This window comes from Lampris incognitus, chromosome 16 (genome assembly GCF_029633865.1).
Source record: "Lampris incognitus isolate fLamInc1 chromosome 16, fLamInc1.hap2, whole genome shotgun sequence".
NCBI lineage: Eukaryota > Metazoa > Chordata > Actinopteri > Lampriformes > Lampridae > Lampris > Lampris incognitus.
The window spans coordinates 16,528,810-16,550,381 of NC_079226.1; the positions used below are offsets into that span (position 1 = coordinate 16,528,810).

A 21,572-nucleotide genomic window follows, 5' to 3' on the forward strand; every position below is an offset into this window, starting at 1 on the left:
TGACTCCAGAGTGCATGTATTGATTAGTGGCCCTTGCCAGGCAGGCTGGAAGAGCAGAGAGGTAGAAGGCACGTGAGTGAAGAGAGGGCATGTGCCGCTGTGGTAATGACTGTGATTCTGCTAGCCACTGCCCTCCTCCCTGTGTGCTGTGACCAGGGCCTGGATTCAGCCATTAGCTCTCCCTGCCAGGGCAGGTTTTGGCCGGATGCCAGCAGGATCTTTTTATCCAATTCCTGCCGCCACCACAGGAGCGATCGATTGGGCCGTGCAGTGGGATTCTGAGCTGTTGTGCACCAGTGACAGTTAGCCTGTAGAAATGAGCCACGAGGCCCCTGCCAGTGCCACCAATCTTCTCATACTGTGCCCCACAGAGAGAGGAAATTCATCAGGCTCTCCTCATCTCAAACCCTCCCAGCCCTCCACAGATCCTCCTCTCTGCTCTTCAAAAACAATCCACTACTCAAACAGACCCCTTTTTGAACCTGAGCGCAGCAGCAAAAATTAGTTAGTCTAAGTAGAGATTCAATTTGGCCGAGCCGGAGTGAGATGTTTCGAGCGGCAGCCCAACTCTGACTGGAGTGTGCTGCTGGCTGGCTTCCATTCATTTGACTGGGAGCCCCTGTAATTGTTCCTGCTCTTCCTCACAGATCCCCGCTTTTGCCGCAGGCCCCACAAAAATTGGCAGGCTAGCTGCACACGTGGAGGCTTGTAGAGAGAGATTGGGTCAGAGGAGGGGAGGAGGGAATGAGGAATTGGGATGAGAAAAGACACTTTATCTGTGTCCAAGCAGGACGTTTTTCCGTCAATATACAAATAAAACTTTGAGTCCACCAGCCGCCCGCCTAGCCGCCTGCAACCACGGATGCATGCGGTGCAGGAGAGAGGGGTAGGGGAAGCTTTCACCGGCCAGATTGTTTGAAGATGATTGAGGAAAAAAACAAACCCCCAGCTAAACCAGGAAGAAAAGAAAAGAGGAAAAAACACAAATTCCTCAATCCAATTGTGGGCTTTAGGGCAGAGCTAGGCCTTGCAGCAGCTGGCTAAGTAATGTGGTTAAAGGAGTGACCTGCGGGGTAGGGGGTCAGGCCATGTAGGGTGTGTGTGTGTGTGTGTGTGTGTGCGTGTGTGTGTGCACGTGTGCAATGGACGCCTTAGCTACCACACTCCTCACCCTCAGGCACCATGGCTTAACTGGCCTGCTGCACTGTGTCTGTGTGTGTGTCTGCAGTGTTTTTAAGGAGGCACTTGTGCTCTGGGGACCATTTGGTTTGTTATATCCATGTGTGAGGCCGATTGGCCTGGTTAGGGGTCAGAGAGGGCTAATTGAACAAGAGCCTTTGACATTGGTCATATTTTATTAGAAAGTGAAACACATACGCACACTGCTGTCAAGGCCTTTTGACTACAGTGATGCAGAAGACTTGTGACCGAATCATAAACATCTTCATTAACTTTGTGATTCAGCTCACCAAAATGCTAATGTCCAAACTCAAATTAACATTCCCAGGTTGATTTGACACAGCAATGCATATTCAACATTTTCTCTGAAATTGTCCCAGGGACTGACCTGTTTGGTACCTGCTGATCCTTGGACAGACAGACTGAACTGGTGTGCACCAGTGTAATCACCATTGCGTGGATTTGTTTAACATTACCGTATTACCATAATTAAGGGCTTATAATAGAATGTGCTAATTGCATTTTTGGTGGTGAGGGCATGTTTTCTTAATGGCTCATTAGGCCCACAGTACATTGGCAGATGTTTTCCTCTCTGAGTGGAGGCCCCACTCTAAGGCTGTATGATACCCAGGATAGAGGAGGATGGTTAGATTCAATACCCCTGGGCTACAAGCTAGCAAGTTATCCATTCCGTACTTTTCAGAGAATATAATGTTGTTGTTATTGTTGTTGTTACAATGTTACAGTTTCATTTAGCAGATGCTTTTATCCAAAGCGACATACATCTGAGAGTTAATACAACACAAGCAAAGATGTAGTCAGGAGGCGACAACAGGAGTAAGTGCCAAAAAACTAGGTTCAAGTCCAATAAGACATATGTAGGTGTCAACAGGCAGTGCACAAAGATGGTTTTTTGTTTTGTTTTGGGTTTTTTTTGTTTTTTTTTAAAATTATTATTATTATTATTAATACCATCAGGTGTAGAGGTGTTCATGAAAGAGCTGGGTGTTTAGCTTCTTCTTAAAGATGGAGAGGGACTCAGCGGATCAAATGGCGTTTGGTAACTCGTTCCACCACCGGGTGAACTACAGAAGAGAAGAATCTGGCTAGTGACTTAGGGCCCCGTTGAGGCGGAAGTGGCAGGCGCCTTTCACTGGCACAGCGTTGTTGTTGTTCTTGCTCTTTTTTTGGGGGGAGGGCTAAAGGGGTTGTTTACCTGTTTCGAACAAGCATTTCTGAATGTCCTGTCATTTAAGTGTATCTTTTTGTCCTGGCCATTCTCATTTGTGTTTGTGAAGAGAGTGGAAATTGGGGGCAATTTGATGTTTTGTGGGGAAAGTTAATTGGATTTCAGTGATTTGTTTTTAAAATGCTGTATTTTGTGCATTTTTGTGTATGTAATTTGAATTTGTAATGAAAAAACTATAAAAAGACTTGAACAATGGATATAACCCATCTTAAAACCATTTTATTCAAACAGCCCCTGTAATTGAATGAGAAGAAATCAACTGATTGTAACACCTGCTTTCTTGACCTTTAATGTATGGGATATTAAAGTACTAACTGCCAGCAGTGGTTATAGGCACAGATCAGCTGAGTGTAACGATGTATATCAAAGCCCATTGCGCCTTCATCTATGGAAGCTTTGATTAACTATCTATAATGAATTAATAGAAATAGTCAGTTACTGATCAATTTACAAGGCACTGTGATTTTTTTTTTTGGATTTTTTTTTTTCTTGTGACAGCTGCGTCACCTGGGAAATGATGAGGTACACATTGTGTGGTCAGAGCACACCAGGGACTACCGGCGTGGCATCATCCCCACTGACTTTGGCGATGCACTGATTGTCATCTACCCCATGAAGAACCACATGTACTTCATCCAGATCATGAAGAAACCGCAGGTAACCCTGGCTGCGAGCAGAACACTCAGCAAAAAAGCATCACTGACACACATCAGTCAAAACACTGCAGGACATGGGCAAATTTGGTTTGGTTGATGGGGATTGGTAAATAATTTTATGCCATATGATGATTGTACTTATTTTTATTTGACTGATCACTATCTTTTACCATGGGATGATTACTTTTATATACACACTAAAAGAAAAAAGAAGAACCAGCACTGTTCCAGTTTTCAGTGTCTAAACTTGATTTTAAACAGGCCCTCCTTCTCCGTCTTGTTGTTTGTCCAAACTTTTCTTGTTGGTTCTGGAGATTTGTGTTGACTCATTCGCCCCATTTCTCTCTCTTAGATGAAGGCTCTCAGTTCTTCCTCTCCAGCAGTGCATTATTACCCTTACTGTGGGCATGTGCACTTAGAGCTGGTTACTGTCCCTCCCTCCACTAGCTTTCATCTTGGCCTCTCCATAACACTACACTCAGTGCATGGCTTGCCTGAGGATATTGAAATGTCTTGATGTCTGAAAATGGCTGTCTTTAGATGTTGCATATGATATGTCCCTGGAACCTCCTACATAATCATTCTTAAATCCAATGCTGCAGTTATTACCCCAAATCTTTTTTTTTCCAAACAAGGATTCCATTGAGGGGTTAACCTCTTATTTTGTCTGTTCTGTTTTTCAATTTACAGACATTAATTGTCCTTGGATGTGTCCTTCAAACATCCATTTTACAAGAAATGACAGACTAACACATAATAATATCCAGGAGACAATAGGCACTCAGTCAGTGTGACTCGTCCTCTGGCAGCTTAGCTTTATGGTGACAGTCCAAACAATAGCCACAGCCCCTCGTCTAAAGCGGGTAAGGGCTTCTCTGGCCAAAGCAGGGCTTTAGCATTGTGGGGCAGAGGGCAGAAGAGAGCCAGGACACACAGAAGCTTTGGCGCTCCACTACCCAATATGTCTCTGCCAGTGTGGTGATAGCAGCCCAGTGCTCCCTGTGCCAGGTCATTGCCATCTTTCCAAAACTAAAAACCTTCAGCCATATTAGCAAACTGTCAAACTGAGATTTTTCTTTTAGTTTAGTTTGTTTGTCTTATTTCTAGATTTTTTTTTTAAAGAAATTTGGTCTGTAACGCCATTTGTTTTCTTTTATCTTGACTGGTTTTTCAACCTCTTGTATAATTAGTTGAGAAGACAACGGGACCTTTTGGAGAGACTTTGACATTCATGTCAACTTCCAGGTCAATGACCATTGAGCTTCAGTGATTAAGGGCCCCCACTAATATGCATGAACAGACGCATATACCCACACACACTCATATACATTGTGCTGAAATGCATATTGCTCCATTGTATTTGTTTAGCAGTTCAATATGAGTCCATTGTCTAGTATTGGTTGTCATTTTAATTTCATTTGCCCAACATTGATTCACGTTAGATATGTGTAGTTGTCATGCAAACTTGAGCAAAATCCAATTTCAACTTGAACCTTGGCCCTAAACAGATGGAGAAACAGCAACTCAAAATAAGATTTTAAACAAGCTATTCCATTTCTAATTCCACAAAGGTATAGAGCAAAAAGGCGCTTACCAGTTTAGTTTGAATATGTTTGCCAGTTTTAATTTTGAATTGTTTAAGTACTTTTTCTACTCTCTTTCTCCCCTCTTCCACTCACTCTATCTCTTTTGTATTTCTCATTCTTTCTATTTCAACCTACCCCCCACCCCCCTTAGGTTCCCTTCTTTGGGCCTCTGTTTGACGGCGCCATCGTCTCGGGAACACTACTGCCAAGCTTGGTGCGGGCCACCTGTATCAATGCCAGCAGAGCTGTCAAGTCCCGACTGACTCTCTACCAAAGCTTGTATCCTTCCTGCCCCTGGTGTGCTTGGTTCTTTTGTTTACCTGCAGTTCTATACAGCAAGCAACTCATCTGACAAACCAGGTTTAGGTTCGGTCTTTGTTAAACCCTGTAGTTGGGACCATGAGAAGTGTGAATAAATCTCAGCATTGTGTCTGATGATACATGCGGCCCCTTGATTGTTAATAGCTTTGGCTGTTTGATGTATTGCTAACACAGAGCTTAGATTTTCAGCCCTGCCAGTGGCCCATTTGAGTAAATTCACTCAGACATGTGGTGCACACGTCATGTCAGCCGATGCACACAGCTGAATGCTGACACTGATCTTTATGGGCTGGCTGATTTACATACCACTATTGATGGGGGGCTATCCACACCCTGGAACAGCATGTGAAGGGTGTGTGGGTCTGTTTTGGGTAGGTGTACTGATAATGTGTCATCTATCACTGATATTTTATGAAACATTCTGTGAAAAATACAAATAGGAACAGCATCATCAAATGCTCACAAGCTGTAATACACACACACAAACACATACACACCCATCCATCCAACAGTGAGCCGTTAAGCGCCTGACTCCAGCTGTAGTTGTCAGTTGGTTTAAAGGGAGTGTAATCACCATTGGAGATAAATTAGCATGTGAATGCCAGCAGCACTGAGGGGGAGTAAGGGAGAGCGGGGATGGTCCCCAGAGGGAGAAACCTGATCTCCCTTAAAACCTCACTCCTCTTCGGACAGCATGTACAGCACCGCCTCAGCAGAACCACGCTGCCCCTCTGGCGGTTGCTATAGAAACATCCCCCAAGGTGGTTTCATTTGGTTGGAAGACTAGCATCTGTTGTTTTTAAGATATTGACATACCCTCAAGTTTATAAAAGTTTTTAAAAAGGAATATTGTGAAAAATATCAGCAAAGAAAAGTTGCTTTATTTCCCAGTAGCATTTTGTGTCATTTGCAGTTGTGTGTGCAAGTATGTGCCTGCGTATATGTGTTTAACTGTGCATTACTCCCACCTCTATATCAGGCTTTGCCTGTGTGTCCCAGGGGCATCCTGAGTGACAGATGTCTGTTACCCAACGCCAAGTGAATTATCCCAGTGTGACTCACAGCGCCGGAGGGGGGCCAGCCACAGGCTTGCATGCCACTGTGAGCCTCAGTGGGGCAGGAGAGCCAGCACTGGGCCTTAGCTGGGTCAGAGGAGCCTTTCTTGGCATTCCTTAGCAAAGAAGCAGACAGCACAAAGGATTGATCTATGAGAGGAGATAAGCACTGCTGTTGGAGCAGTGGTACTGATAAACTGCCAGGTCCCACACACTCCAAGACTGGAGATGAATGTACTTGCCAAGCTGAGCCCACTGCCAACCTGGGTGTCCGCTGGTCTGTCTGTGTGTGTTGTTTGTCTGCCTGACTGGGGGCTCTTATAAGGAGAGAGACAATGTGTAAATGCACAAAGTGACAAGTTTGATTGGTCACACAGAGAGATTTCATTTCAGAGTGCGTGTTATATCTGAAGGATGCTGCAATTTTAATGTGCATTTGGAGTTTTAATGCAAAAAAGAAAAGAGAATTAAAGAATGTCTTTGACAATGCAATTGACAAATCTGTTTTGGTGGACAAGACCTGCATTGGCAAAACAAATCAATGGAACGAAAGTCTGACCCACAAGTGCAATTGCTCTTTTATTTGCTTTCGTCATTAGAGTGGCTATTATACCTGGACTTCTGCAGTATTTTCTTTCCCCTTTCTGTCATCTTTCCCCATCTTCTCAGATATGGGGCTCTTTCTTTTCTTTTAAAAATCAGAACAATGACCATGCCTTTTTCTCTACAGACAGCTGTTTTTGTGCGAAGACGAAATCCTCTTCCTTAGTTTTCCCCTTCACAATGCTCCGACAATCCACAATCTGCTCTGTGCCTGCGAGGCCACTCTCCAAGGTAATTAGTTGAATATTTCTTCAAAGAGAAGCTATATAGCCCCCCTGTGTCCAGATAAAAGGCCAGTATGGTGCTGTAGCCCTCTATCCCGCTCCATCACAAGGCTGGACTGGACTCCAGCAGCCTGCCGCACCACACTCAGGATCTCTCAGGCTAATTGGATTTGATATTGAAAAATGACCACCAGCCAGATTGCTAGAACATACACACACACACACACACACACACACACACACACATACACACACAGATGGGGTACATAAGTGTATTTCAAATAGAGTTCCCCCATTTCTGCATCTTGTCTCCTAGCTCTTGTCTCAGTTCCCCCCCCCCCACTCTGTTTTCTGTGGGCACTGCACAGGCCTGTGTTGCCTTGCAGTGCCCAGCTCCCAGCGTTCCTCAGAACATCTTCATTTTGTCTGCCAGGAGACAGACAGCCTCGCCGACATTGTATCACAACCCTTTGAGAAACAACTCATAACATGTCATCTATTATTAATACTCTTGATGGAAAAACCAGCTGGTCTGGCTTGGTGTGTCCTAACTGTATTGTGTGCCACTAGTTCTCTCTTCACAGTGGCATTATGAATATTGGTAAACTCATCGTAGTCTTAAACAGCTTGAGCTCTTGTTTTTTTATTTGTTTAATTCAATAGTCAGCAGATGAATTTCATTTGTCAGAATTTCATCTGTTGCTGTCACTGCACACAACACATGTATAATATGTTGACCTAGAAGAGATAGAAACAGTTTTCATACCAAGTTACATGAACCTGGCCTTGCCATTCAATGGCCTCACTATCTGCTGCCACAGAGCCTGATGTTCTTCCATTCTGATGCTGTCACTTCAGAGTAATGTCTTTATCCAGCATCCAGGACTTGTTTCTCTCTCTTGAACAAGCACTTGGATTTGATGTGCTGTCCGTCACTCCTTGTGAAGTGGGTATTGTAAGGAGTGAAAAGGTTGGTTTGTGTGTATGTATGTGTGCAAGCGTGCACATGGTCGCAGCTCCTAATAGGTGAGACAGAGCAGGACTGACCTTGATTCAGAGACGCAGCCTCCCTGCTGAACTGAATCAATAGCTCTTGCACACTGCCCTTACTCCCTATCTCTCCGGTGACACACGCATAAACACCCACACATGCACACTTGCGCACACATGCACAGAGGCACACAAACACACACACAGATCCATCTCCAGGCAGCGATCAATAGCCATAATCTGTTCCTGCCCATGGCCAGTCATGCGAGCAAGGCTTTTAGGTGGCTGTGTGTGCGTGCGTGTGTGTGTGCATGTGCCATAGCAGACAACACCACAGTGGAAGGGGGGGTCCTCATCGTTTCAATGGAACCCAAATAGCCCACTGATGTCTGCCATGGCCTTTCATTGCCCCAACTGTGCATGTCTACAATCCCTCACTTCCTCATCACAGCCAGAATACCTGAATTGGAAATGTAGATGTAAACAATTGAGCCAGTCTATACTGGAAAACTTATCAGATATGCTGTCAGATATACACGCCTTTGTGTGCTGTAGCTACACTTCACAAAAGCCATGATAATCAGTAGAGCCATTGCATAGGCAGAGGCATATCCTCACATCCCTTGTGAGCAACTCATTGTCCCACTCTTGTGTTGTGCCTTTGTCCAATGACAGCACTTTCTTTTGTATACTGTAAGATTCCTCACCTAGCTGAGATGAAAGCACGTCTGTATGCACGATAGGGTGTCATGAATAGGATCTGCCATGTTAGTGTTGTCTCGCATGCATTATTTAGCATTGTTGATAGGTCTAATTTGCCAGCTGTTGTGCCATAACTGTCAACAGTCTCATGGATAATACTCAGCAGCCCATATCGCTGTGAAGCCCAGTGCTTGGCTGGGCACAGTGAGAAGCCAAGCCCCTCATTATATACTGGGTACATAGAGAGGGGTGAGCTGAGATGAGTGTAACTAGCCAACTTCCTCTTTATGGAAATCAGGTCTGCGGGGTATTGACTGGAAAGGTCTGGCAAATAAAATCCCAAATAGTTCAAATCCACAGCATCCTGTTTCAAGGACTTGAGAAATAATCTGTTTGTGGCCCACTGGAAGCCACTGGCCATCCAACAGGATATCATTATATATGGATACAGGCGCCTTTTGGTGGATAATTTGAGGAGGTTGTCATCTGTTGGGTGAGGGGGCTTTAGGTGTTTTCTGAGCTGAGCTGTGAAGCTGGCCAGGACGGATTGGGCGAAGGCCGGCAATGGCTTTGATAGAGGGAACAGTTGAGTTTTTACCCAATATTCGGGGCTACAAATGGGGGGGGGGTCTCCAGTTCCCCCACAGAATGTTTTAACCTAATCCCATTATCAGTGTAGCGCACTGCCTCCCCTCTTCTTCCCTTCTTACCCCCTCCCCTCCCACTCCTCTCTCCAGCTGACCAGCTGTTCCTGCCGAGACTTGCGACAATGTTCGATGTGTTCAGATCACCGAGTATCCCCGTATACACACATATTCGCACACCAGAACACACACACGCACACACATTCAGGGTCGGAGCGAAGTCCCTGCACAGCGAGAGCAATGGGCAGCTCTAATGCTGAGGCCTGGGGGGGGGGTAGTTTGGGGGAGAGAGGGGCTGAGTTTGGGGGGTGGGAAGGTGGGGGGCAAGCACAGGCCTGTCAAACCCAGAGCCCTGACTCAAGAGGCAGCCCAGCTCGGATGGCATATGGCGTCTAGCTTCATACAACATGCAAAACTATTCTCTCCCTTTGCCCCCTCTCATCCATTCCCTCCCTCTCTCCCCTGCTGCTAATGCATAATGACTCATAGCATTACTCTTTTTTTTTTCTCCCCCTTCCTACTCCTACCCCCACCTAAGTTCCTCCTCCTCTCACTACCCAGCCTGTAACAAAAGGCGTCCCCCGCGCGGCACCCACATACTGAAAGCCCTGGGGGCCCGGCCCAGCCTGTGCTGTGAGCTGTGTGGGGGCCAGCCCTCTTAAACACAGGTAGCGCAGGCGTTGAACCAGACGGCCAGCAGGGGAACCCAGAGCCCCGCCTGGGACATGATGCACACAGTGTTGGTGTCAAACTGGTGTGTGTGTGTAAATTTTCTTTGTTTTGTAATGCCTCAGGCAAAAAAGCACCACTGTGTGCATCTATGTGTGTGTGTGTGTGTGTGTGTGTGCCCATGCATACTGTGTTTTACTGTAAGTATAGATTACTGCAGAGTGAAACAGGCTGTCTTTGTTTTTGTTTGTACACTGATAGGAAGTGTAGCTTCCTTAATGCAGAGTGTAATGAAAGACCAGCAAGATAATGGTGGAATTTGCACCATTTCATCATTGTGGCGCTTTTATTCCACATGATAAATAGTAATATTGATTATTTTTAAGGTCAAGAGAACCCAGTGTCAGAAGAAGTGTCCTAATTATAATACATTATAATACAAATGGTATGGGACAGAAATCGCCACATTTTCATCCAGCAACAGCAGGAATTGCATAGCATAGTGTAAGCCAAAGAATGTCATGCTCTGTGTATTCTTAAACTTGAACTCCCATCCTCCTGCCCCTCCCCTCTCCCCTCTCTCCGTCTGTTATGCATTCATGCCTGACATCTGTCTGTTTCTGAGCTGCAAAGTGAAAGCCGGTGCGAAATGCTGCTTTGTTTGGGAGCACTCTTTATCTCCCATCCCCAGCCGAAAGGCAGAAGGTGTCAGGTAGCCTTACTTAAACCAGACCATACCCATATGCAGTGATGACGTAAGGATCGCCTTTTTTTTTTTATTCCCTTGACTCCCTTTTTTGATATCTGTATCTCTATTATGAGTAATGGTCAGGCTTCTGTCACTATCATCTTATATCAGTATTTCTAACTGCACTTGTGTTATATTTGAATTTTAGGGTAATACAAAAGCGCAGAACACTTACACCCTTTCGATTGTTTTGTACATTTACATAGTTTTTTGATAACATTTGAAATACACTTCGGTTGGACATACACTTACTGCATCTTTATTTACCATTTAGTAAAGTAAATCCAAGTTTACTTCAGTTGTACAAGATAATTGGTCAATAACAAATTTTAATAGCTTCATTATACGTACATGTGAAACCCAGGTTTATAAAAAGCTCTGTCAAGTTATAGTTAAAATATAATGAATAAAGACAGGTCAATATATCAGTAGGGGGAAAGTTAGAAAATATGGACTGGAAGTTGTAGGAACTTTGCAGTATGAGCATGGGTGTACTGGTATTGTAATTATTATAAATGCGATTTCCATTTTCAGATATTCACTAGACATTTCTTGTTCTGGTTTGTTGATGTTGTAGGCTTCTGGGGGCAACAATAAACATTTGATCAGAATTCGGTGCTCACTTATCGGGGAGAGAAATCGTTGTTTTCAGGAAAAACAACGATATATCCCTGGTGCCTGTATTGGATCAAGGGTCTCCTCTTTCTCGTTTTAAGGCACAGGACTTTTCGGTACTTAAGGGGGTGGCATGATATTTTCATCAAATACATTTTTCAGGAGATGTGCATTGACTTAAAATAGAGATACACAGACATTTTGGAAGCCTATAGGTGCTGAATCAGCAAAAAAAATATTATTAAATAGAGGAAAAGGCTGTCCAGCTGGGTCTTAGTATTTACCCGTATCCAGGCTAGAGTAACTTAAGACATGCATGTCAGAATGAATCCATTAAAAAGCAGTGAACAAAAACATGAAACCCCTGTGATAATGGTCTAGCAGTCTGTCTTCCTCTTTGTCCATGAGATGATATCCCCCGACCTTAGTGTCGCCACAGGACGAGTAGTCGGTGCATCGCCGTTGAGAAGACATGCTCATTGTGATTGATGCATGGTGGTGGCACTTCAAGCGCGGGTGTAAAAACCTGTCTGTCTGCTTTAAGTGATTAGCATCCAGCTAGCTGTTCCATCTGTTCCCCCTAGCCCTGTTTAATTAATGAACTTTCTTTCTCCGCCCCGTAGCCAGCCAGCACAACACTAAAGCAAAAGCTGTTAGCCCTCTCAGGTTTTCCAAATGGATGCGTGTACATGTTTTTCCCCCACAATGGGTGCGTTCTCATTGATTAGTTGTGTTTTGTTTCCCTCTCTTTTGTCTCAGGGTTCTTGAAGGGAGGGTTAATGAGCTTTCCTGGCAAGCTGCAGCACTTGGAATCTGAGGATAAATGGGAGTAATTTTGTTTTGTTTTGTGATGAGTTTGGCAGAGATCTGAAGCCTCATGTCATTGTATGTGTGTGTGTGTGCGCGCGCGCGCACATGAAAATGTTTGTGTATTCCCAAGAATATGCATTTGTTTGGATGTGTCTGAATGGGGCAGGGGAGGGGTGCATAGCATTTCATCCCTGCTGGTCCATTATTCCTCTTCAGAAGAAGAGAATCTGGAACACTCTACAGTTGGTTCTGTCACCATTCAGCTTCCAGCCATAGCAGCGAAACTCTTGCCCTGTCCTCCTTTTTGCCACTCAGTACTCACTCTCTTCCTCTCCATCCACTGCCTTCTTCCCTCATCTCTCTCGAAGCAAGGCAGTGGACAATCCTTTGTCTGGCTAAAGCTGTCCTCCTTTGTTTGTGCAGCCTTTTTTATCCTTGTGCTAATCGCTATGGTCGTGTGCCCGTGTTGGAGCCCATATTTCACGCTCACTCCTTTGTTTGACACACTGCCCCTGATAAGAATCCCAATTCTAGGGCCTCTCTGATATTGAAATCTGACAGCAGCGTGGAAAGAGCCTTCAATCATCCATTATCTGTGCTCCAGTGATTACCATTCAATCTCCCAGGGTCCGAGCTCCTCATCACCGGCCCCCAGAGCTGAGGCTGTCCCCTGAAAGGACCCTCAGTCCCTTGCATCTGTGTCACATTCAAGCATATCCAAAGATATTTCTGACACCGACTTGAGATGGCCCCACGTTGAATGCTGCGGGGAAATGTCAGCAAAATGTCACTCATCGTTCTCTACTGGAATCTCTTGTTTTGTGATGTGGCCCCAGGTTTTTGGGCATCCTTTTGTGAGGACACCTTATGACATTATTGGTTTTCTTTGTCCGTAGATGGCTATTAGTTTTTCAATTCCCTTTCATTATAATGAGACTGGGATCACACTTTTTCAAACACAAGGCCACATTTCTTTTAATGTCACAGACTTAATTGGCTGTTTTAAGAAGGAATTAGTTGATTATTTATAAGCTGCACATTAAAGCCTCTTTAAATGGTTCAAAGGCAGTGTCTCTTCCTCCACTGGCCTGTGGCCATTGTTTTCTTTTAGAGGATGTCCTTGTGCCCCTGCAGCATTTGCATTTTTGCACTAAATGGAATTTTGTGTATCGAGGAACAAGGCGAGGCAAACGAAACAATGACAAAAACCAAACATTTAAGAGTGCATCGCTGTGCATTGTCTACCTCTTCTTACAGGAGGCACCCTTTGATGTGTTAATGCAAATGGTCTGTGTTTCATTGTCAAGTGGTGGCTGTGTGTGTGAGGCGGGGGGGAAAAAACACCGAGGAATACTCACCGAATTTTTCTGTATCTGCCCAGTGTCCCTCGCTATACAGCACACTGCGTTTTGATTATTGCAAAACAAATATTGTATCAGATCAAATTTGATATCGGACCAAGAGAAAGCGTCGTTTATTTTAGAGGCTTTCAACCTTTCCATCGGATGCTGGTAAACCAGCTGGACACAACCTTTTTTAGTAATGCAGCTCTGCTGTACCGTATGATCAAATTAAAGTTAAGCATCATACAACATATAATCTGTCAACATGTTTTTTTTTTTTATTCCTGTTATACTAGAAATGTAAGTTGCGTTTTGCACTGCAGACATCCGCTAATCAAAAAAAAAAGCTTTATATAAAAACACAGCAGCTCTCATCACCTTTGTTTAATGTGGTGTGCACATCTTCATTAGTTATGTATAGCCTCTAATTACTATTGATGAGACTCTAGCAGATCTGAGTACAAATCTTTAGCTTTTGTTATTCTAATGAGTGTTATTTACTCTCAGATCTCTGAGCCAAGAGGGTTTTGGAATGGGGGCTTTTTGCAAGCAGATATAGCCCAGGCCAATCTAGCTACACCCACTTGTTTTTGTATCTACCAACTTCGACAAAATCCAGTCTCCCTCCCCCCACATTGTCACCCATCTGCATGGATGTATAGCACTTCCCACTCCTCCATCTGTTTTTGTCCACCCATGAAAAGGTCCATTATAATCTGCAGGATGCACAGTGGAAGCACTGTGAGCGACGGGCAAGCCAATCAGCTCTGAGCCTAGAAGTTAGACCACAAATCGAAGAGACCCTTAGCTCCTCCCTCCAGTTTAAAGTTTGATTATCTGGGTTCCCGCCCTGAGATCTTAAGCTAAACAAGTTTTTTAGGACAACATTGTCTCCATCGTCCCTGTTCCCTATAAAAACCTCCCACTCTGAATGGGACTCCATGCAGGCCCACTGGGTGACGGCAGGCTCCTGATTAACCCCGGAGTGGCTAGCTAATGTCATTGAAGGAGGGCCACCTGGCCATCAGACTGTACAGTCAGCTGCCACTGAACGGCCAGAATGGGAGAAGACCAGGTGTTGGGCTCCAGCCCCCTTAATTGTTGCCATGTAATAGCCTGCTTGACTGCACAATATAGCCCAGGGGCGAGGATTAGGAAAAAGCTGTTGCCAAGACAGAAGTCCATTTTCTTTTTTGCCCAAGGTTTTGTGTGTGTGCGTGCACACGCGTATATATATATATATATATATATATATATATATATATATATATATATGCAAAACACACGCAATGTTTTTGTGTTTTCAGATTTGCTAATTTTCTTTGTTAAATGTTTGCGTTTTTGTTCATTTATTTTGTGAATTTGTGTTGTTTTGTACTTCCCAGCCACCACATGGGAGAAAAAAGCAAAGATGGGATGGATTTTAGACTTATGAGTATGTGTTCTGCATCGCCTGGTGGTGCCCATCCAAGTCTTTTGTCAGGGGTTTAGAGCCTCAGTGTGTTCACACTTAAAATTAACTCCCAGGTAACCAAAGCAGCCTTACAGCAATCATCTCCACATGTCTCATGTACCGCAGCCATTTATACCCCAGCTCTTCACCAACATAGAGCCATTCAGGGATCGTTGTAATTTACAGCATATTGACAGAATCATTCTAAGAACAAATTGGCCCAATAGTGCAGTCCCTGCATATGTAATTCAGAGATAAGAGCCTAGACCTCATTATAATCACAATGGTATTGATTGGAATATGTTCAAAATACAGATACAAGGGCAAATAAAGTCACTCTTATATCCCAGTAACGAGACCTCTCGTCTCCACGCATTCATGTCAACTGTGATCATATGTAACCTGGTGTCAATCATTAGCATTCCTGCTAAATGCCGGGCATTTTGCATAAGGCTAGACAGCTTAATAGGCCCGGTGAACCTTTCACTGAAGGGGCAGGAAAGGAACACGAGATTGTGTTGGTAACATGGCTCTGTGAAGAAGGTACCGGAGGTGCCTTGTGTTCACGCATCACTGTCATTCCTTGCCACATGCCACAAGCATCATTAAAATTGCAGTGGCCGCCGTCCGTTTGGTTTTAATATTTCATTAGTGCTTGTCTGAGCAGTGTTATCATAAGGTTAAAATCAGAACCGTTTGGCGTGACCCGGAGTTGGCACGCTTCTCTGGCAATTACGGTGTCAATGTTTGTTTAGACGTGTCAAAGAGGTTAAGAAACCTTTAGGTACTAGCTTTGATTGCTGTAATTTAAGATGGGTTTGGGTAGACGGACAAAGGTTACTTGCCTTACTAGCAACTCAAACACTGGGCTATAAATTACCTCGTGACAGGAAGATGGAAGGACAAAAGAGTGACATGAATCTTAGACCACTGACTGAATTTGGACCCCTGACAAGGGTTCTGGATGTTTCATTCTTTACTTTGATTTACAAACCGTCAGTCTGTTTGCACATTGAGAACAGAGTGATGATTTCATATCTCAGTTCTGATAATTAGATAAGAAGTAACAGCCGAGGCACAATCGTGCTTGTAAAATCTCATAGATGAGACGTTCACCTCGAAGATAGCATCGAGCCTTATGCAGACCTAATAACCTAGCCAGTTGGCAGAGGCATTCACCACACTCTGGCCATCATAGCACACAAAGAAGATCTTCAAAGCCAAGTAGTACTCAGCCAGTCACAGCACTGTATCTGTTAATCCTCAGCCTTATCATCCTTTTGTAGCTCATCTTATTATGACTTTCCGTTAATGCACAGGGGAACCTTGTGTGAGTGTCTGGCTGTAATGGGCCTGTGTTTGATTAATCATATCTACCCATTGTGTTTCACATCTAAGGATGCTCAGTTAGTGCTCATCAACTGAGAGCAGAGCCCTTGGAAAAATGAGATTGGTTACAAACACAGCTGATCTAAATCCACAAGCCCTTTGGCCTTTGATGACGGTCCCGTTTTGTTGAACAAATCATCCCACGACCAATAGTTATGATGTCACTCGGGAAGAATTTCGGCAGTTACGTTGTGTTGCTATGAGGTGTAGGGGTGACCTGTGGCTTTATCATTTATAATCAATTTTACATCAGCCATCCACCCTACCACATTTGAGCGGGTCAGCGTTGACTTGGGTGTAGGTGTTGATCTTATGATTTGATGTGGAGGGCTAATCGATTTTTAGTGTTCCCCGGGGAAATGGTGAGCTGCCACAGACTTTGCATGCTTGAGAAAATGGGCGACTACTTCCTTACAGCCGGCTCATAAATAACCAGGTCATGCCAAGTAGCGGACATCCAGAGTTTGTCTGCAACTGTGGCAAACCTGTGTGAAATCACTGACAGACAGTGATGATGTCACAGGTTAGCAGTGATGTCACAGCCATAATTCCCCATCCCCTTGTCTGAATCCCAGATGGACGGTGGTGGGGTGTGGAGGTTGGAGCGCAGAGGCTGGTGCTGTGGGAAACTCACCCCTCAGGAGGTGTCATTAACCTGTGCTTACAGTCTGACCCTATCCCTTTGGGGCTGTTAAGCTCCAGCTTCCTGGGCGACTTTCTGAAGCTCATTGGAGCCTATTACTCCAGAGCATCTGAGGTTGTGTACATACATGTATGCACATGCACAAGGCACACGCACTCACAGAACAAAAAAACACAAGATATTCACCTACATTCATGATAATGTTTGACACACTCATGTTTCCTGTCCAGATGCAGTATCTGCAGCAAAAAGCTGTTTAAGGAGACACCAGGAGCTGCTTTGGAGAATGGATGTTGGAGATGCACACACACACACACACACACACACACACACACACTCTCAAACTCACTCCATCGGCTGGTCTCTTGTCACACACTCACACTTCCACACTTAGTCTGCCTCGGTCCCATATCCTTCCCATTCTGTCATTCTTCCTGAAGCCAAATTCATTGCCACAGCATCACTCTCTATCCTTCTCTTGCTTCCTCTCTCTCTTTTTCTCTCCTTGTTTCCCATAATCACCTCACACCTCCAGGGCCTTCCACTGAGACGAGCTTCACACCTAGGTCTGCGCTGTGACAACAGGTACTGTTGGCACTCACTGCCCAACCTCTCTCCAATCAACACCTGCTCTGCCTCTCTCCTCTATGCTTCTCCTTCTTCCTCTCCCCCCTCCTCTCCCTCTCTTTCTGGCACTGGTCGCTCATTGTTGTGTCCTGGTAGAGCTTTTGTCTGCCATCCTCATTCATTCATTCTCCACTCCGGATATTTTCTTGCCGTCCTTCAATTTTGCTGTGATCTACTTCCAATGAAATGAAAGCGCCTCGTTTTTATACTATCTAGTCTGTTTCTCCACACCGTCAACTGCTGGACATGGCATTCTAACACTCTGTAGATTTTAATGTCTTCGAGCTTTGCTACCACAGCCTCCTTTTTTTTTACCACCTGAGCTCGATTACCATTATCGTAACTGGCAACAAAGGCTGTGTGCTGTGAGTCATTTCAGAGTGTGTCACTGGGTCTTGTCACCAATATCTGTCTTCTCCTTAACACTTGGTCAACACCTGAAAGGAGGGCCATAACAATATGTAACCCTGGAATGCATCCATAGCTCCAGACTTTATTTGTGTTTGAGCGTGGGCTTCAAGAATACATGAGTTGGGATGTAATGCCTTTCATCAAAATATAATGACCTTGCACTGCAGCCTGCCCCTGCTGTCTTTTTACACTGGTCGCATTGGCACCCCCAAAGCACCCATGTCCTCTACTACTCCCCACCCCGAATTCCTTCTTAACAGCCCAATTATACTACTGCTGGGAGTCAATGGCGCAACAAGCCACTCCTGGGCTCCTCTCCACAGTAAGGTCAAACTGATTGGCCCAGGTTAATGGGCAGATGTGGGGCTGAGAGTTTGTGTGTGTGTGTGTGTGTGTGTTGGGGGGGGGGGTCAAGCATCTAGAGGCACCCTCTACCTCATTTCTAAACTGTCCCTCTTCAACACGAGAGGTCCTTTTTAGCACCAGCGCTTCTACAAACAGGATTAACCTTGGCTGCTGCTCGAAGGCCTGAGGATCACAGGAGTGGCACTTTACACTTACGTTGCAGTTTCTTTTTTTCTTCTATTAGATTTTTTTAGGCGTTAATTTCAACTGGGTATTTTTCACTCAGAATGCCCATAATCCCGAATTTGCATAGTCAGAAGGATTTTTTTTTAATTTTTTTTTTACCCACCCTGTAGAAGAGGGCCTATATGGTGAATGGAACTGACTTAAGCGTTGCTTTGATTTGCAAGTTTTATCTTTGGTTGAATGCCGAGCCTACATCAGGTTGTAGTGAGCATTCCTCCACTCACATATCCTATTTCTCTTCAAATTGCTTGAAGCTTTATGCGTTGACCAAGACCTCTGTCCACCTTATCAAATCCAGTAGTCAATTCCGCAGAGGTTCCGAATGTCTTAATTGTAGCCTCTTATTTTCAGCGGACCCTGACCACTCCATAGGTAGAACTGCTGGAGGTCCACTGGAGGCCTGTGGAGCTCAGTGACTTATAGATGGACTCTTAAAAGTGAAATCTCAAAAGGGGCCCAAACCTCTTCTCCGCTGCCAGTCCTAATCCAATGGAGACCCCCCACTGTGCTGCTCCATCTGCAAATTATCGCATGTGTGTGTGTGTGTGTGTGTGCGCGCGCGCGTGCGTGCGTGCGAGAGAGATTGCAAGAGAGAGTGATTGTGTGGATTGGCTGTGTCTGTGTTCATTTTAATTCAGTAAAAATAGCAGCGTTTACATTGGTACGTAAAATAATGCCTCCTCTTCCTATTGTAATGGCAGATATATGCAAAAATACCCCTACTGGCTGTGTGTGTGTGTGAATAATGCTGAGTATGGGTCATAGGCTACTGGCAGCATGAGGCCTACTTCAAGGGGGCTGGGAAGCACAAAGAGGAGGGCTGGCTGACCAGTATGACCTGACTCGGGATGCTACTCTCTAGAGAGATACTGGTTCAATGGTCAATATAGGCACTTTTGGGAAAATGTGTGTGTGTGTGTGTGTGTGTGTGTGTGTGTGTGTGTGTGTGTGTGTGTGTGTGTGTGTAAGGCTACATGCAGGTTTATGTATGTGAATTCCTCAGTAATTATTCAAACACCTATGTGTGAGTGTTCATGCATTTGGGTGGGGTTACTCAGGGCACAGAAACAGATCCCAGAGGATAGGCATTTTCAGCACAGGTCCCTGTGGAGGGAGGGAAAAAGAGAGAGAGATGATGATGAGGGCTGGTGATGGCGGTTGGCCATTGAGGTCCACCAGGGATGGAGCAGCCTGCTAATGAAGAGCCATCTGAGGCCTCTATTCACCTTGAACATGGGCCGCTGCTGCCCTGACCTTGGCTTTGATCCACAAAGATGCCTTACCCCCACCATTCCCTATGGCCACCCCGCCGCCATCTGGATAGTGAACACGCTCCCACACATGCATATGAATGCGTTCATGTGCACAGATAAATATACAGTCACATGCATGTCAGCATGTACATATAGGCCTACATGTGTGCATACACAGGTGTGACGTTTAACTCTCGTGCTTGCACAGCATCACACACTAAGTAACCTGCATCACAAAATGTACCTGTGTCAACAAGCTGTGAGATTGTAGAGCAGCGTGTCTCTTTTTAGGATTTGTATGTCACTAATGGGACACAGCTGTCATTGCACATACACGAACACACTCATCTCTTAGGACCGTACACCACTAACTCAGTGACTTCATCATCAGTGCCACCACTAGGGCACAGGGAAGGGAGTGGCACCAGTGTAAAAACTATTATCTGCCAAAAACATTTGACTAAATGTGTAAGTATTGTCATCCATATAGGGTGACTTGGAATCATGCTCATTATTTTTCCTTTCTTTTCTTTTCTTGCCATAAACAACTAGACCGTTGTCCTCTGATTTTGTGAATAGAAACTCCACTGTCCTCTCTCTACCTTGAAGGTTGTTCATATCAGATTGAGTCAAGATTAGGAAACTTTTTTTTTTTTTGCTTTCTTGTTACTTCCCCAATGGCTGCCACACTTCGTGGGCACTACATTGGCTTTCCCATCTTCTTTCTAATGGGAACGCAGCCGCTTGGAACATGGGGGTACTTTGGGTATTCCCAAAGTGAAGCAGCATGCCCTCCCCCCACACGCTGCCTTCTCTCACTTGTCTGTACACTTTAGCTATAAATGACAAGTTTATGTCACAGGTGACCTAGGTGACAGTCCATCTGAGGAAATGAAGACGTGTATATGCGTTTGCTTCCCACCGTATCATTCCAAGGTAATTAGGAATCTTTTTGAGCATTATATGCAACGATGGGCCAGCCAGGCTATTCACCAGACACGGTGAATCAGATGGCCTCCTACAGCTCTGTTCATGAGAGCATCAGCATCAGCATAAGCATGTGATATTGTTGTGTAGCTATTCAGAGACAGTTTCTGCATTGATTTAGCCTTGGCTAGCTACACATAACTGGTACCTGTGAGTGCCCCCCCCCCCAAAAAAAATAAGTGAAAGGAGGTCAGTGTCAAAGGGTTCAGTCCTGATGATATGGATATAGTCCTTGCGTCACTGTTCTAGATGTGTCCCTTGATTAAGTTACTGCATGTAGACCGCAGTGTTCGTGGATATGCGGGGGAACAAGCTGTGCCCATGGCTTAGTAATTAGAACCAAAGAGAAAGATGAGAGAGAAAGGACAAGATTACCGCTCACTGTGCATTAGGTCTGATTTCTGTGCAGTAATTTTTTACACAGATCGCATCATGCATTTACTTACTAAGTGAGCTGATTACGGCTCTCCCTTTCACTCGTCTGCAAAATACCTTTTATTGCCCTCTCCCGCCCACGTTGCACTTGTCTTTCTCTCTCCTGTCATTATTTTGCTCCCTCCTTATAACTCTAGGCTATCGCCCATCATTTTATTCTCCAGCTTGGAACCCCCCCCCACTCCCATCCCCAACTATAATCCATTTGTCTGTCTTGAATGGAAAGCAGCGGAAGGAAGTAGTGGAGGAGAGACGTGTGTCAGAGAGTCGGAGTGAACGTCTGCTCCAGCTGGAGTCAATATTTGCTTTAGGAATCTCAATAACAGGACCCCAGTCATCTGCATCTCTGATAATGGACAGCCATATGGCTCTGTTGACCCACGCTGGGC

The 21,572-nt window shown here is 44.8% G+C and overlaps 1 protein-coding gene across 1 annotated transcript in view; it reads left to right on the forward strand.

Moving 5' to 3' along the window:
* The window catches only part of ralgapa2 (Ral GTPase activating protein catalytic subunit alpha 2), a 119,650-nt gene that overhangs the window by 90,162 nt on the left and 7,916 nt on the right, over nt 1–21,572 (forward strand). The window contains exons 38-39 of the mRNA XM_056295506.1: nt 2,927–3,085; nt 4,822–4,949. Of these exons, the coding sequence (XP_056151481.1) occupies nt 2,927–3,085; nt 4,822–4,949 (287 nt within the window). The remainder of the gene's footprint in view (nt 1–2,926; nt 3,086–4,821; nt 4,950–21,572) is intronic.